Below are 13,040 nucleotides of genomic sequence, written 5' to 3' on the forward strand. Positions count from 1 at the left end.
TGTGAGTGTGACTACGTTGGTGCAGCTGTGAAATCCTTCAAAAACAGGCTCTAATGTTGGACTCTAATGTCTCCTTTTAGGCCTTTATGCCCTCCTTTCCTCTCTCCACAGGTTTGACACCTTCGGTCTAGAGACATCTACTAATTGTCGCTATGACTATGTGGCAGTCTATGATGGAGAGGACACCTTGGCGCCCTTGCTGGGAAAATTCTGTGGTCCAGTGCTCCCACCTGATCTGCGCTCCACCACCAACCAGATGTTCATTGTCTTTAGGACAGATGTAACAGGAGATGGGATTGGCTGGAAAGCTTCTTACCATGAAACCCTTGGTAGGTCACAAATACTGTATGTTTGGTGCAAATTGTAGGTTGAATAGCTACAGTTTATTAAGTTTGTATTTACACTCAATTATCCATAATGACAGAAGGAAATAAAAATATCTCAGGAACTTTGACCATGGGCTGGGGTGAATATTTCTGAAATTGGTGACCTCCTGGGATTTTCACGCTCAGCAGTCTCAAGAGTTTGCTTGGAATGGTGTGAATAAAATCCGTCTATTGAGTGACAGGTCTGCAGATGTAGACTCTGTTGGTGATGGCCAGGTTGTGTGGAGTGGACAGAAAGGCTGGATGTACTTTATGGTATCAATAACAATCAATAACAAGACTGAAGAAACCAGTGTTTGTTTCTGAATTACCTGCAGGTCCAGCTCAGGGATGTGGTGGCTTCATGTCCATGCCCATGGGTATGTTTGGTTCTCCAGACCCAGACCTGGATGGTTTCTATGAGTCTAACATGAATTGCCTGTGGACTATTGAGGCACTGGTCAACAAGGCAATCAATCTGACATTCAGCTCCTTTCAGCTTGAGCCCGACGCTGACTGCCGCCACGACTATGTCCAAGTAAACAAACTGCATGTTTTCTTTCACTAGAGCATAGCTGTGCTGTAGCTACAGAACTGTGATGATAGGTGCAACTGCATCAGACATCAGTAAACTGGATTCATCTGATTTTGCAGAATACTTTAATCTGCGGACTGTTGATGTAAATTATGGCTTACGAAGGAGTGATCACTTTATTTTGTATTATCTTATTAACTAAAGCTATGGATTTGCTGCTATATTGATGTACTTCTGCATTTCATAAAATCAGATGTAATAATCAGAATCACTGTGCACTGACAAAACTACTATGACAAAAATGTCCCTTTTCTCTTGATGTGTTTATTGTATGTGTATCTGTTGTCAGGTGTATGATGGTGACAACGTTAACTTCCCTCTGGTTGGGACATTTTGTGGAAACTCCATTCCAGCTTTCTTTGTATCAAGCGGAAACTTCCTGACTGTTCGCTTTGTTAGTGATGGCACAACGCAGTCGCCAGGCTTCAATGCTACCTACAGAGCTATACCATGTAAGACACTTTCTACTCTTTCTGTTGAAACAACACTTACGTTTTGTCTGAAAAGCTGCAGACACCTGGTAGATCACATAAAATCAATCCTTAATCCCAAAATGACTGTCCAAACACCTAACTCTGATCCAGAACGAAGCAGCTCGTCTGGTTTTCAGTCAGCCAGAAACATCACAACCCCACAATTCAGATCGCTTCACTGGATTCCTGCCCACATAAAATTCAGAACTCTGACACTTGCATTCACAGCTAGAATGAAAACAGCTCCCTCCTACCTGAACTCTCTCATTCAGATCTAAAACAGCTCAAAAAACAGCTCTTCACTCAACACATTTGCACTTGACAGACTGCAAAAAAAAGAAAAGCAAAAGAATCCCATTACCTCCCACACTGCCTGTGCTATTATCTCACTTGAACTTGTTTCATGTCTCGTATCCGGGTGTTTTTTCCTGACTAGATCCTTGCTTGTGTTGTTGTACTCTCAGACGTACGTCACTTTGGATAAAAACATCTGCTAAATGAAATTGTACAATTGTATCTGCAGCTGGCTCATTAAAACAAAATCAACCCAATGCCAAGGATACAGTGCTGTGGGAAAATATTCAACAAGTTTTAACTGATGGTTCAGTTCAGATGCAAAAAAAAGGGCTACAGTGCAAACAAGCTTGTTAATGATTACCAAAACCAGGCAGACAAGCAAAACACAAGGAGCAGAAGTCTGCACTGCACAGCCAGTTTCACACAGAACACAAACAAAACCCCAGTAAGTGTTAACAAGTATCATGAAGGTGGTTATCAACTTTCTGTTATTAACGCAGGCTTTCTGCTTCTGACTCTGAGCACATAAAAGAGGATGTTAAAGATGCCATGCAACAGGAATGCTGGTAGAAAACTGTTCCTTGTGTGTTAGTGTATTTACTGTACTGATCAATGCAGCCGCTTGTTTCTAACTGACTTTGTAACTGTCAAACTTTAAACTTCAGATATTTAAACATCATATTGTTTTGCATTTGGGTCTGATGCTGTCCCGTAATTCAGGATATAACTTTAATTTACTGGCGGATCAAAGTTAAATTAATGCTACTGATTGAAAAAATAAAACCGTTTTCTGATCTGTGTTCTATCAGCTGCAGTACCAGCAGTGGAAATGGACCTGGCAGCAAATCAGGACCAGACAGGAAAAGATAATTTTGCCATTTCTAAATCTGAATCTGAACAGCAACACAAGTTCAGTCACTGATATTATTAATGTACAGCTCAACAGGTTTACAGATAAAACATATTCCTTCAATTGAGATTCTGTATCATTCATAAAGGGAGATGCTGCGTACAGCTGATTTAAATCTGAACTGTGAATGAAGCTCCTCAGCATGTGTTACCATGGAGATCTAACCTTTGTGAGACTGAAAACCCCGAATTTAGGCTCAACAGACCTCGCTAACTCTCTAACACTTGGAAACGATGACACGCACATTGAGCAAGTACAGATGTTAAGAAGGTCGAAAGCAATTTCAAAGTCATTTCATTGTTCTGTTGGCTTTTGTAAAGCAACAGAATCATAAAACAGAGACTGAAACACAAAAGACTTGAACTTGTTGACCTCAAGCCTTGTTACCTTTTTGAACTATTTGTGTTTATTCATGAAAATACATTATGGAAACAGGGCTCATGTTAAGAGACTGTTTTTGAACATTTTTCCTAACAAACTGCACGAGTTCAGCCAACACACATATGTAGAGCTACACCACATCATGTGATGCATGTCAAGTGACACCCATAACACATGAACAGGAAAAAGAGGTATTCAAAGCTTTCTCCACCTCCATATAACAAGCAAAATGAGTACTATTTGTGGTATTTAAAGTACATTTTTCTGTTTGTAGGAGTTTTTTCTTAGAATTTATCACATATTGTACATTTCTTTGTATTAGTTAAAACAGATGACTTTCATACTTTGATGAGGATGCAGATAATTCCAAAGGGTTTTAGTACTGTAGTGTACTGTCATTTTTTGCATGTTCAAAATGTCTTTATGGTCCTCCCTTCCTGCAGTGATCTGCGGTGGGACTCTGAATGCCACGACCACAAACCAAACCTTGACCACGCCCTCCTTCCCCGGTGCCTATCCACCTTTCACCTCCTGTCGCTGGATACTGGATGCTCCAGTCCAGGAAACCATCAAAGTGTCTGTCCAAACATTTGTCCTCCAGCCCAGCCAGAGCTGCTCCGAAAATTACCTCGACATGAAGGACTGGCCTGTGGTGAGTTCAGACGGACACTGGATCAAAAATTGCTCTGTCTTAAGCAGCAAAAACTGTACCAACGGGACACATACGCAGCGGTTATAACGAGCAGTTTTGTGATATTCTGAAACATGAACCATTACTACTCCATATTAACCAGCAGTCACTTTCACACAGCAGCCATTTTCATATCCAGCCTGCTTACAGATGCAGTGTCTCCTCTGCTTTCTGTCGCCTTTCCATTGTCTGACATGGACTACATGTGACACTGCTGTTGCCTGAAGTTGTTTGCCTTCTTGCCACCTTAAAAGTTTAATCTTGGTGAGGTTGTCTTGTCAACCAAACTGAAAGGATACACCTGAGTTGTTTGACTAAATGTGAACACACCAGGAAGATGCTCAGAATCATTGCTGAAAACCTCAGGTACAAATCCACTCTCATAATGTTCATTCTGAAATGATTGCTGTGTTTCCAGGGAGATTACGGGCAGTCACATAAATTCTGTGCATCAGACAGACATCCACCGGACTTCTACAGTTACGGCAGAACGATGCTCATAAACTTTAAATCTGATGACTTCATGGCGGGAAATGGCCTCAGTTTCACCTTTCAGATTGCTGGTAGGTACCTGTAGTGAACAGAAAAACAGAAACTGAACCAAAATGTCCAACTGAGGGAGGAGCACTATTATTTAGTTGTACTTATACATATTTTAAATGAACAAATGAGCTTCATATGATTGCACACTGCTTACATGTCTGCAACTTTACTTGAACGTACACTGACGTATGGAAACCTCGACCACACATGCCAGCTGAGGGTATATTTACACCAGAAACACAGCTTTTCTGAGTGAGGAAATTATTTTCTCCTCCTGTCTCACATCGCGTGCTTGTAGAGCACCTGGTGATAAATCACCTGTAGACAACCTGATTCACATCCTTCACACGTGGAAGTGTCCATAGGCAAGAGCCTGAACGCGAAGCTGTAGCTAATGGCAGGATAGCACCCTGCACTGCAGCTTGGCACTATGTGACTGAGAAACACATTTAAGGAGCTTTAAGTACCACCAAGGTAGAACAGTGCTATGTAAGTGCAGACCATTTACATTTTGGTTTAGTAAACACTAGGAAGTAGTGGCAGGCAGTTTAGCCTTATTTTCTGAGGTTTTGATATATCTGTTTTTGATGTTTCTTTCTGGAGGTAAGGCCAATGTACCTCAGTGCTTTGGAGGTGGAAGTACACCACCGTTCAACAGTTTGAGGTCATCCAGACAACTTCATGTTTTCCATGAAAACTCCCACTTTTATCCATGTGCTAACATAACTGAACAAGGGTTTTCTAATCATCAATGAGCCTTTCAGCACCATTAGCTAACACAATGTAGCATTAGAACACAGGAGTGATGGTTGCTGGAAATGTTCCTCTGTACCCCTATGGAGGTATTCCATTAAAAATCAGATGTTTACAGCTACAATAGTCATTTACCACATTAACTATGTCTAAACTGGGTTTATCATTCATTTAATGTTATCTTCATTGGAAAACTGCTTTTCTTTGAAAAATAAGGACATTTCTAAGTGACCCCAAACTTCTGAACGGTAGTGTAATTTACATCAATTTCAAAATGCAACTTTTCCTGTTTTTCTGGAGAAGTCACAGAATGCACACACAATTTTCATTGCCTCCTTTTCCTGAAGAAATAGTTTGAGTAAAAACTGCATGATAGGTTTTGAAATGATTAGCATGGCAAATACTGAAACTGAGTTCCTGATCAATGCTCTGACTTTGGTTTCCAGATTGTAGCCGAACCTATGAACAGGAATACGGTTACCTGAAGAGTCCAGGCTGGCCTGCCACTTACCCCCTCGACATTGATTGCACCATAATCCTAAAGGCACCACAGGACAGCTACATCTCCTTCTTCTTTGACAGCTTTGATTTAGAAAGCCATGTCGACTGTCGTTTAGACTATCTGGAGGTAATGAAACCAGTGCAGAGATACACACTTTCAGAGACTACCTTAATCTTTTAGTTTGTGCATATAATTTAAACCTTCTTCACTGTAGGCAAATATCACTATGCTTTGCGATAAAAACCACCCTTCCTTAGAACTAAGAGAGTCAAACAAGTTATAGGTAGGATATACAGGGGGTCCTTCATTTACAACGTCATTGTCTTATGGTGTTTCATCGTTATGTGGAATTAATTGAGGAATGGAGCGGATGAATAAGTCGTCACACAGCGCTGTACGATAACCTTGGATTGTGCTGCATTCATTAACTTTTTGTCCTTCATTATGGCTCCCAGTGTAAGTCAGACTCTTCTGATGCTGGAAGAAAAGGAAAGTCGTCTCCATGGAAGTGAGATTAGAATAAAACACTGGGAACAGAAACACCGACCAACATGGGTCAAGATGTAGAAACAGGCTAACATATTGTAGCGACCCTCTTTGATGAATGAGTGAGACTTTATCTGGTTCTCTGCTGGTTTATTGAACCTTCGCACAGGATACTGTGGACCACAGCCAACGCCAGAATAACTAGAAAAACCCATAACTTAGCTCCATAATAACTAAAAAAACTCCATAACTTAGCTCCAGAATAACTAAAAAACTCCATAACTTAGCTCCATAATAACTAGAAAAACTCCATAACTTAGCTCCAGAATAACTAAAAAAACTCCATAACTTAGCTCCATAATAACTAGAAAAACCCCATAACTTAGCTCCAGAATAACTAAAAAAACTCCATAACTTAGCTCCAGAATAACTAAAAAAAACTCCATAATTTAGCTCCAGAAGAACTAAAAAAAACTCAGCTCCAGAATAACTAGAAAAACCCCATAACTTAGCTCCAGAATAACTAAAAAAAAAAACATAACTTAGCTCCAGAATAACTAGAAAAACCCCATAACTTAGCTCCAGAATAACTAAAAAAAACTCCATAACTTAGCTCCAGAATAAGTAGAAAAACCCCATAACTTAGCTCCAGAAGAACTAAAAAAACTCCATAACTTAGCTCCAGAAGAACTAAAAAACTCCATAACTTAGCTCCAGAAGAACTAAAAAACTCCATAACTTAGCTCCAGAATAACTAGAAAAACCCCATAACTTAGCTCCAGAATAACTAAAAAAAACTCCATAACTTAGCTCCAGAATAACTAGAAAAACCCCATAACTTAGCTCCAGAATAACTAGAAAAACCCCATAACTTAGCTCCAGAATAACTAAAAAAAACTCCATAACTTAGCTCCAGAATAAGTAGAAAAACCCCATAACTTAGCTCCAGAAGAACTAAAAAAACTCCATAATTTAGCTCCAGAAGAAGTAAAAAACTCCATAACTTAGCTCCAGAATAACTAGAAAAACCCCATAACTTAGCTCCAGAAGAACTAAAAAAACTCCATAACTTAGCTCCAGAAGAACTAAAAAAACTCCATAACTTAGCTCCAGAATAACTAGAAAAACCCCATAACTTAGCTCCAGAATAACTAGAAAAACCCCATAACTTAGCTCCAGAATAAGTAGAAAAACCCCATAACTTAGCTCCAGAATAACTAGAAAAACCCCATAACTTAGCTCCAGAATAACTAGAAAAACCCCATAACTTAGCTCCAGAATTACTAGAAAAACCCCATAACTTAGCTCCAGAATAACTAGAAAAACCCCATAACTTAGCTCCAGAATAACTAGAAAAACCCCATAACTTAGCTCCAGAATTACTAGAAAAAACCCATAACTTAGCTCCAGAATAACTAAAAAACTCCATAACTTAACTCCAGAATAACTAGAAAAACCCCATAACTTAGCTCCAGAATTAGCTGGATGCACGTAACGCTTTGTTTACATTTTACCCAGAGTTCTAACTTACAGCGAAAACTGACTTGCGTGGATCAGTAGAAAATGGAACTTCAGCACAAGTTGAGGACCTCCGTATAGTATATTAGGATTAGTGTTGGTATAAGCTACTATATCATTGCCATAGTAGTAATATTTCTACATTGCGTGTGAATGTATGTTGGCCTGCTCCTACCCATGTGTCATCTGTCTGATTCTTGTGATCTTTCTGGGATGTGTCATTGACTCTGCTGTCTGTCAGGTCCGTAATGGCAGTAAATCAGACTCACCGCTGATTGGTCGGTTCTGTGGCAGCACCCTGCCTAACCCCATCTTCCCACAATCCAACTTGCTACACTTACGCTTCAAGAGTGACTTTTCTAAGAACCGAAATGGCTTTGAGGCCACATGGACATCCTCTCCTCAAGGTCAGAACTGAACTATTTATAGAATAGAATTTAGTTTAACATTCATTAAGCGTCAGGTTTTCATTCCAGCCATGTGGGTGTGAACAACAGACTTCTGTTGTTGCTGCATAAACCTGGCACAGCAACAACCAGGCTGTGTAGAGGGGGATCTATTATAGCCTAGCTTAGCTAGACTGTATTCCCGTTATAAGGGATATACGGGAATACGGTCTAGCCCTCCTCCATTGACACATTTTGACAGGTTGTCAAGCTCCGAGCAGATCAGACCGAACCAATCAGAGCACCAGAGGCGGGAGTTAACGATGCGACCGCAACAGAGCGAGGTTTCTCTCGTGCGCTTTCCTCTGTTTTGCACGGGCTGAATTTGTCCTTAAAACCTCAACAAGAAGCAGCTGTTAAAGCTTTTCTTTTTAAAAAGGATGCATTTTTAATTCCGGCAGGCTGTACGGTAGAATGCGTAATGCTGCCCTCCACTGTTGAAAGGGAGAGCTTAGATTTTCCTCAGGACCCCTGTACGGGGAAGGAAGCTGTTAAAACTACAAAACATCATGGCGGAAAGGCAATTGTTAGGTCGCTTAGTGATTGCGTCACACATGCGTTACACTGATTGGCTCTCTCCAATTCAAGCTGTGATCGGTAGTCCCGCCTCTGGGCTAGATTTGGTTCAATGGAGCAGTTCCAGACTGACTTCATGTGTATTTGTAATACACAATATAAAGGCTGTCTGGTCCCCAGGCAAGATCTATTACCCCACCTTCAATGCATAATCAAAAGTCCTGCTTTATGCATGAAGATCAATGAAAATGAGATATTCCTCATACATTTCCCTTAAATAAACATATCTTCCTATTTGTTTACCCTTGCTTAGCTTAAGCATTTTTCTTCAATCTGTTTTTGTTCTAGGTTGTGGTGGCGTTCTGTATGGAGATCACGGCTCATTCTCGAGTCCAAACTACCCAGGAACCTATCCCGATAACACTCACTGTGAGTGGAGCATCGTGGCTCCCAGAGGTCGCGTGGTGACCGTCATCTTTGTCCAGATCAATATTGATGACCCTGGAAACTGTCAGAATAACTTCTTAAAGTTGTATGATGGACCGGACGCCTCTTCACCGCCAGTTGGGCCTTACTGTGGAATGGTACGTAATTCAAGAAAACAGCCTGTTCCTACTGTAGCAGTTAAGGTGATGTTTAATCCAGTCAGTTTAATGAGGTTTAGTGACCCCAGCCTTAAGGCCTCTACACACTGTGTGATTTTCCCAGATGAAAGATAACAATCATAAGAGAATGGTGATGATATCTTTAGTCTTGTCTCTAAATCAGTGGTCCTACGTCGCTGTGAGACAGGTTCAAGGACGGCTGTTGTCATGGTGACCAAAGACAAGCTGCCATAAAATTCTGACCATGTCATAAATTTGATGTGATCATCTCACAGTGTGATGCTGCTGGACCTACAACAACTAACTAACCAATAGAAAAACAGGATGAAATGACGTACTGATCAGCACCACACTGGAGATAAACCCAGAGAGATGATTTATGACGACAAAACACATCAAAACAAGCATGTGGGATTTAAACAACAAAGACAGCCGAGTAGAGTTGTGGCAGCTGAAGCCTTTTTAACGTGTCCTCCAGCTCGAACCACAACCGAACAAAAAAGGATAAAACATAGAAGGATATAGTGGCAGAATTAGCCTCTTTTTCCGAGCCATGACCGACCATATTCTCCTCCTTCTCCCTTTTTTTGGGATTTCTCTCCAAGCACATATTATTATGCTTCGATTGGTTATTTTTCATGGATGGACGCCACACATTTATGACGTTTTATTCTTGTATATTCACTCATTGTAGGCTGTGATTCGGCTGCGTTTTCATCATGTAATCTGCACAGAGCAAACTTTGCGTCGTGACCAAAGATTGTTAGATTCATGTCGTACAGTGGAGCAAGCTGTAAAGTTTAAGAAATAAGAAGATTGTTAAAATTGCACATAATTTCACAAGGATTTTCTAACCATCAATGAGCCTTTCAACACCATTAGCTAACACAATGTAGCATTACACACGTGGACAAAATTGTTGGTACCCCTCAGTTAAAGACGGAAAAACCCACAATTCTCACTGAAATCACTTGAAACTCACAAAAGTAACAATAAATAAAAATTTATTGAAAATTAAATAATCAAAATCAGCCATCACTTTTGAATTGTTGATTAACATAATTATTTAAAAAAACAAACTAATGAAATAGGGCTGGACAAAAATGATGGTACCCATAACTTAATATTTTGTTGCACAACCTTTTGAGGCAATCACTGCAATTAAACGATTTCTGTATTTGTCAATGAGCGTTCTGCAGCTGTCAACAGGTATTTTGGCCCACTCCTCATGAGCAAACAGCTCCAGTTGTCTCAGGTTTGATGGGTGTCTTCTCCAAATGGCATGTTTCAGCTCCTTCCACATATGTTCAATGGGATTCAGATCTGGGCTCATAGAAGGCCACTTTAGAATAGTCCAACGCTTTTCTCTCAGCCATTCTTGGGTGTTTTTGGCTGTGTGTTTTGGATCGTTGTCCTGTTGGAAGACCCATGACCTGCGACTGAGACCAAGCTTTCTGACACTAGGCAGCACATTTCTCTCCAGAATGCCTTGATAGTCTTCAGATTTCATCGTACCTTGCACACTTTCAAGACACCCTGTGCCAGATGCAGCAAAGCAGCCCCAAAACATTACTGAGCCTCCTCCATGTTTCACCGTAGGGACAGTGTTCTTTTCTTCGTATGCTTGGTTTTTGAGTCTATGAACATAGAGTTGATGTGCCTTACCAAAAAGCTCCAGTTTGGTCTCATCTGTCCAAAGGACATTCTCCCAGAAGCTTTGTGGCTTGTCAACATGCATTTTTGCAAATTCCAGTCTGGCTTTTTTATGAGTTTTTTTCAGCAGTGGTGTCCTCCTTGGTCGTCTCCCATGAAGTCCACTTTGGCTCAAACAACGACGAATGGTGCGATCTGACACTGATGTACCTTGGCCTTGGAGTTCACCTTTAATTTCTTTGGAGGTTGCTCTGGGCTCTTTGGATACAATTCCAACGATCCGTCTCTTCAATTTGTCATCAATTTTCCTCTTGCGGCCACGTCCAGGGAGGTTGGCTACTGTCCCGTGGGTCTTGAACTTCTGAGTAATATGAGCCACTGTTGTCACAGGAACTTCAAGCTGTTTAGAGATGGTCTTATAGCCTTTACCTTTAAGATGTTTGTCTATAATTTTTTTTCGGATGTCCTGGGACAATTCTCTCCTTCGCTTTCTGTTGTCCATGTTCAGTGTGGTACACACCTTTTCACCAAACAGCAGGGTGACTACTTGTCTCCCTTTAAATAGGCAGACTGACTGATTATGAGTTTGGAAACACCTGTGATGTCAATTAAATGACACACCTGAGTTAATCATGTCACTCTGATCAAATAGTTTTCAATCTTTTATAGAGGTACCATCATTTTTGTCCAGGCCTGTTTCATTAGTTTGTTTTTTAAATAATTATGTTAATCAACAATTCAAAAGTAATGGCTGTTTTTGATTATTTAATTTTCAATAAATTTTTATTTATTGTTACTTTTGTGAGTTTCAAGTGATTTCAGTGAGAATTGTGGGTTTTTCCTTCTTTAACTGAGGGGTACCAACAATTTTGTCCACGTGTGTAGAACACAGGAGTGATGGTTACTGGAAATGTTCCTCTGTACCCCTATGGAGATATTCCATTAAACATCAGCTGTTTACAGCTACAGTAGTCATTTACCACATTAACAATGTCTACACTGGATGTATCATTCATTTTATATTCTCGTCATTGAGAAAAAAACTGTTTTTCTTTCAAAAATAAGGACATTTCTAAGTGACGGCAATCTTTTAAACAGTAGTGTACATAAGCCTTAATATTAATATCACGCATGTCCACATATTATATTTATAATTCCAATTAATGATGAGTAATATTTCAGAGATCCTGTGTTTGTATCTACAGTGTGTCAGTTAGGACTATGATTGACAGTTTTAATGTAACAGTTTGGAATTTGTTTCTCCTCTGTGTGTTTGTTCAGGAAAACAACATCGCTCCATTCACTGCCTCCTCCCACCAGGTCCACATCGTTTTCCAAGCTCAGTACGCCACTCTGCCTTCAGGCTTCAGACTCACCTGGAGCAGCTGAAAGAAAGTCCTCCTCCACACACACACACACACACACACACACACACACACACACACACACATGTTTGTACTTCTATCTTAGTGAGGACATCCATAGGCGTAATGCATTTCCTAGAGCCTTACCCTAACCTTAACCATCACAACTGATTGCCTAAACTTAATCCTTACCCTAACCCTAACCAAACCTCAATTCATACCTGTTCTCTAAAAACAAGTCTTCACCTTCAAACATGGCTGTTTCAAAGTGAGGACCGGCCAAAATGTCCTCACTTTGTAAAAATGTCCTCACTTTGATAGTTAAATGCAGAAATTGGTACTCACCATGTAGCAAGTACAAGTACACACACACACACACACACACACACACACACACACACACACACACACACACACACACACACACACACACTTCTTAATCATGTTTAAATGTAAAGATTTGCTGTGCATTTTCTGTGCAAAACAATGTGATTAATAAATCCATTGTATGTTTGAATAAATACCTGAATGAAAAAGTTTAAAAAGTATAGTAAGGTGGTCATTTCAGCTGATTGTATCTTTCTCTGCTCAAAATCAATGTATTATTTAAAAGAAAACATCCTTTTTCTACAAAAAAAAATGAGAGAATATTTTGCCGTCATGTTTGTCTATTATCTGATGAAGGCATTTATTCTGAGTTTACTGGAGGATCTTTGCTGGTTGCATCTAAGAACTGACATGTTTACCTGCTCCAGTCAAAATCATCTAGAATCTAGAGAAAATATTCATAGGAAGTAAATTAAATCAACACGTTTGCTCTTGTTCATCTAGTGCTGTATGTTTCTGAAAAAGAAGTTCATGGAAGCCTCGAGTAGTTCTGATGAATGCGTTCCACCTAAATAAACCTATTCTCTATGCAGAAATTATACTGATGGTACTCGA

At 40.0% G+C, this 13,040-nt stretch overlaps 1 protein-coding gene across 1 annotated transcript in view; it reads left to right on the forward strand.

Annotated features, from left to right (window-relative positions):
• Nucleotides 1-13,026, forward strand: part of cubn (cubilin (intrinsic factor-cobalamin receptor)) — a 95,489-nt gene extending 82,463 nt beyond the window's left edge. Inside the window, 9 exon segments of the mRNA XM_051940038.1 lie at nt 112-329; nt 704-903; nt 1,250-1,412; nt 3,465-3,673; nt 4,131-4,275; nt 5,455-5,636; nt 7,756-7,921; nt 8,825-9,060; nt 12,016-13,026. Of these exon segments, the coding sequence (XP_051795998.1) occupies nt 112-329; nt 704-903; nt 1,250-1,412; nt 3,465-3,673; nt 4,131-4,275; nt 5,455-5,636; nt 7,756-7,921; nt 8,825-9,060; nt 12,016-12,123 (1,627 nt within the window). The 3' untranslated portion in view covers nt 12,124-13,026.
• Nucleotides 13,027-13,040: the final 14 nt, after the last annotated feature.

The sequence above is a fragment of the Acanthochromis polyacanthus genome, chromosome 20, assembly GCF_021347895.1.
Source record: "Acanthochromis polyacanthus isolate Apoly-LR-REF ecotype Palm Island chromosome 20, KAUST_Apoly_ChrSc, whole genome shotgun sequence".
Classification (NCBI taxonomy): domain Eukaryota; kingdom Metazoa; phylum Chordata; class Actinopteri; family Pomacentridae; genus Acanthochromis; species Acanthochromis polyacanthus.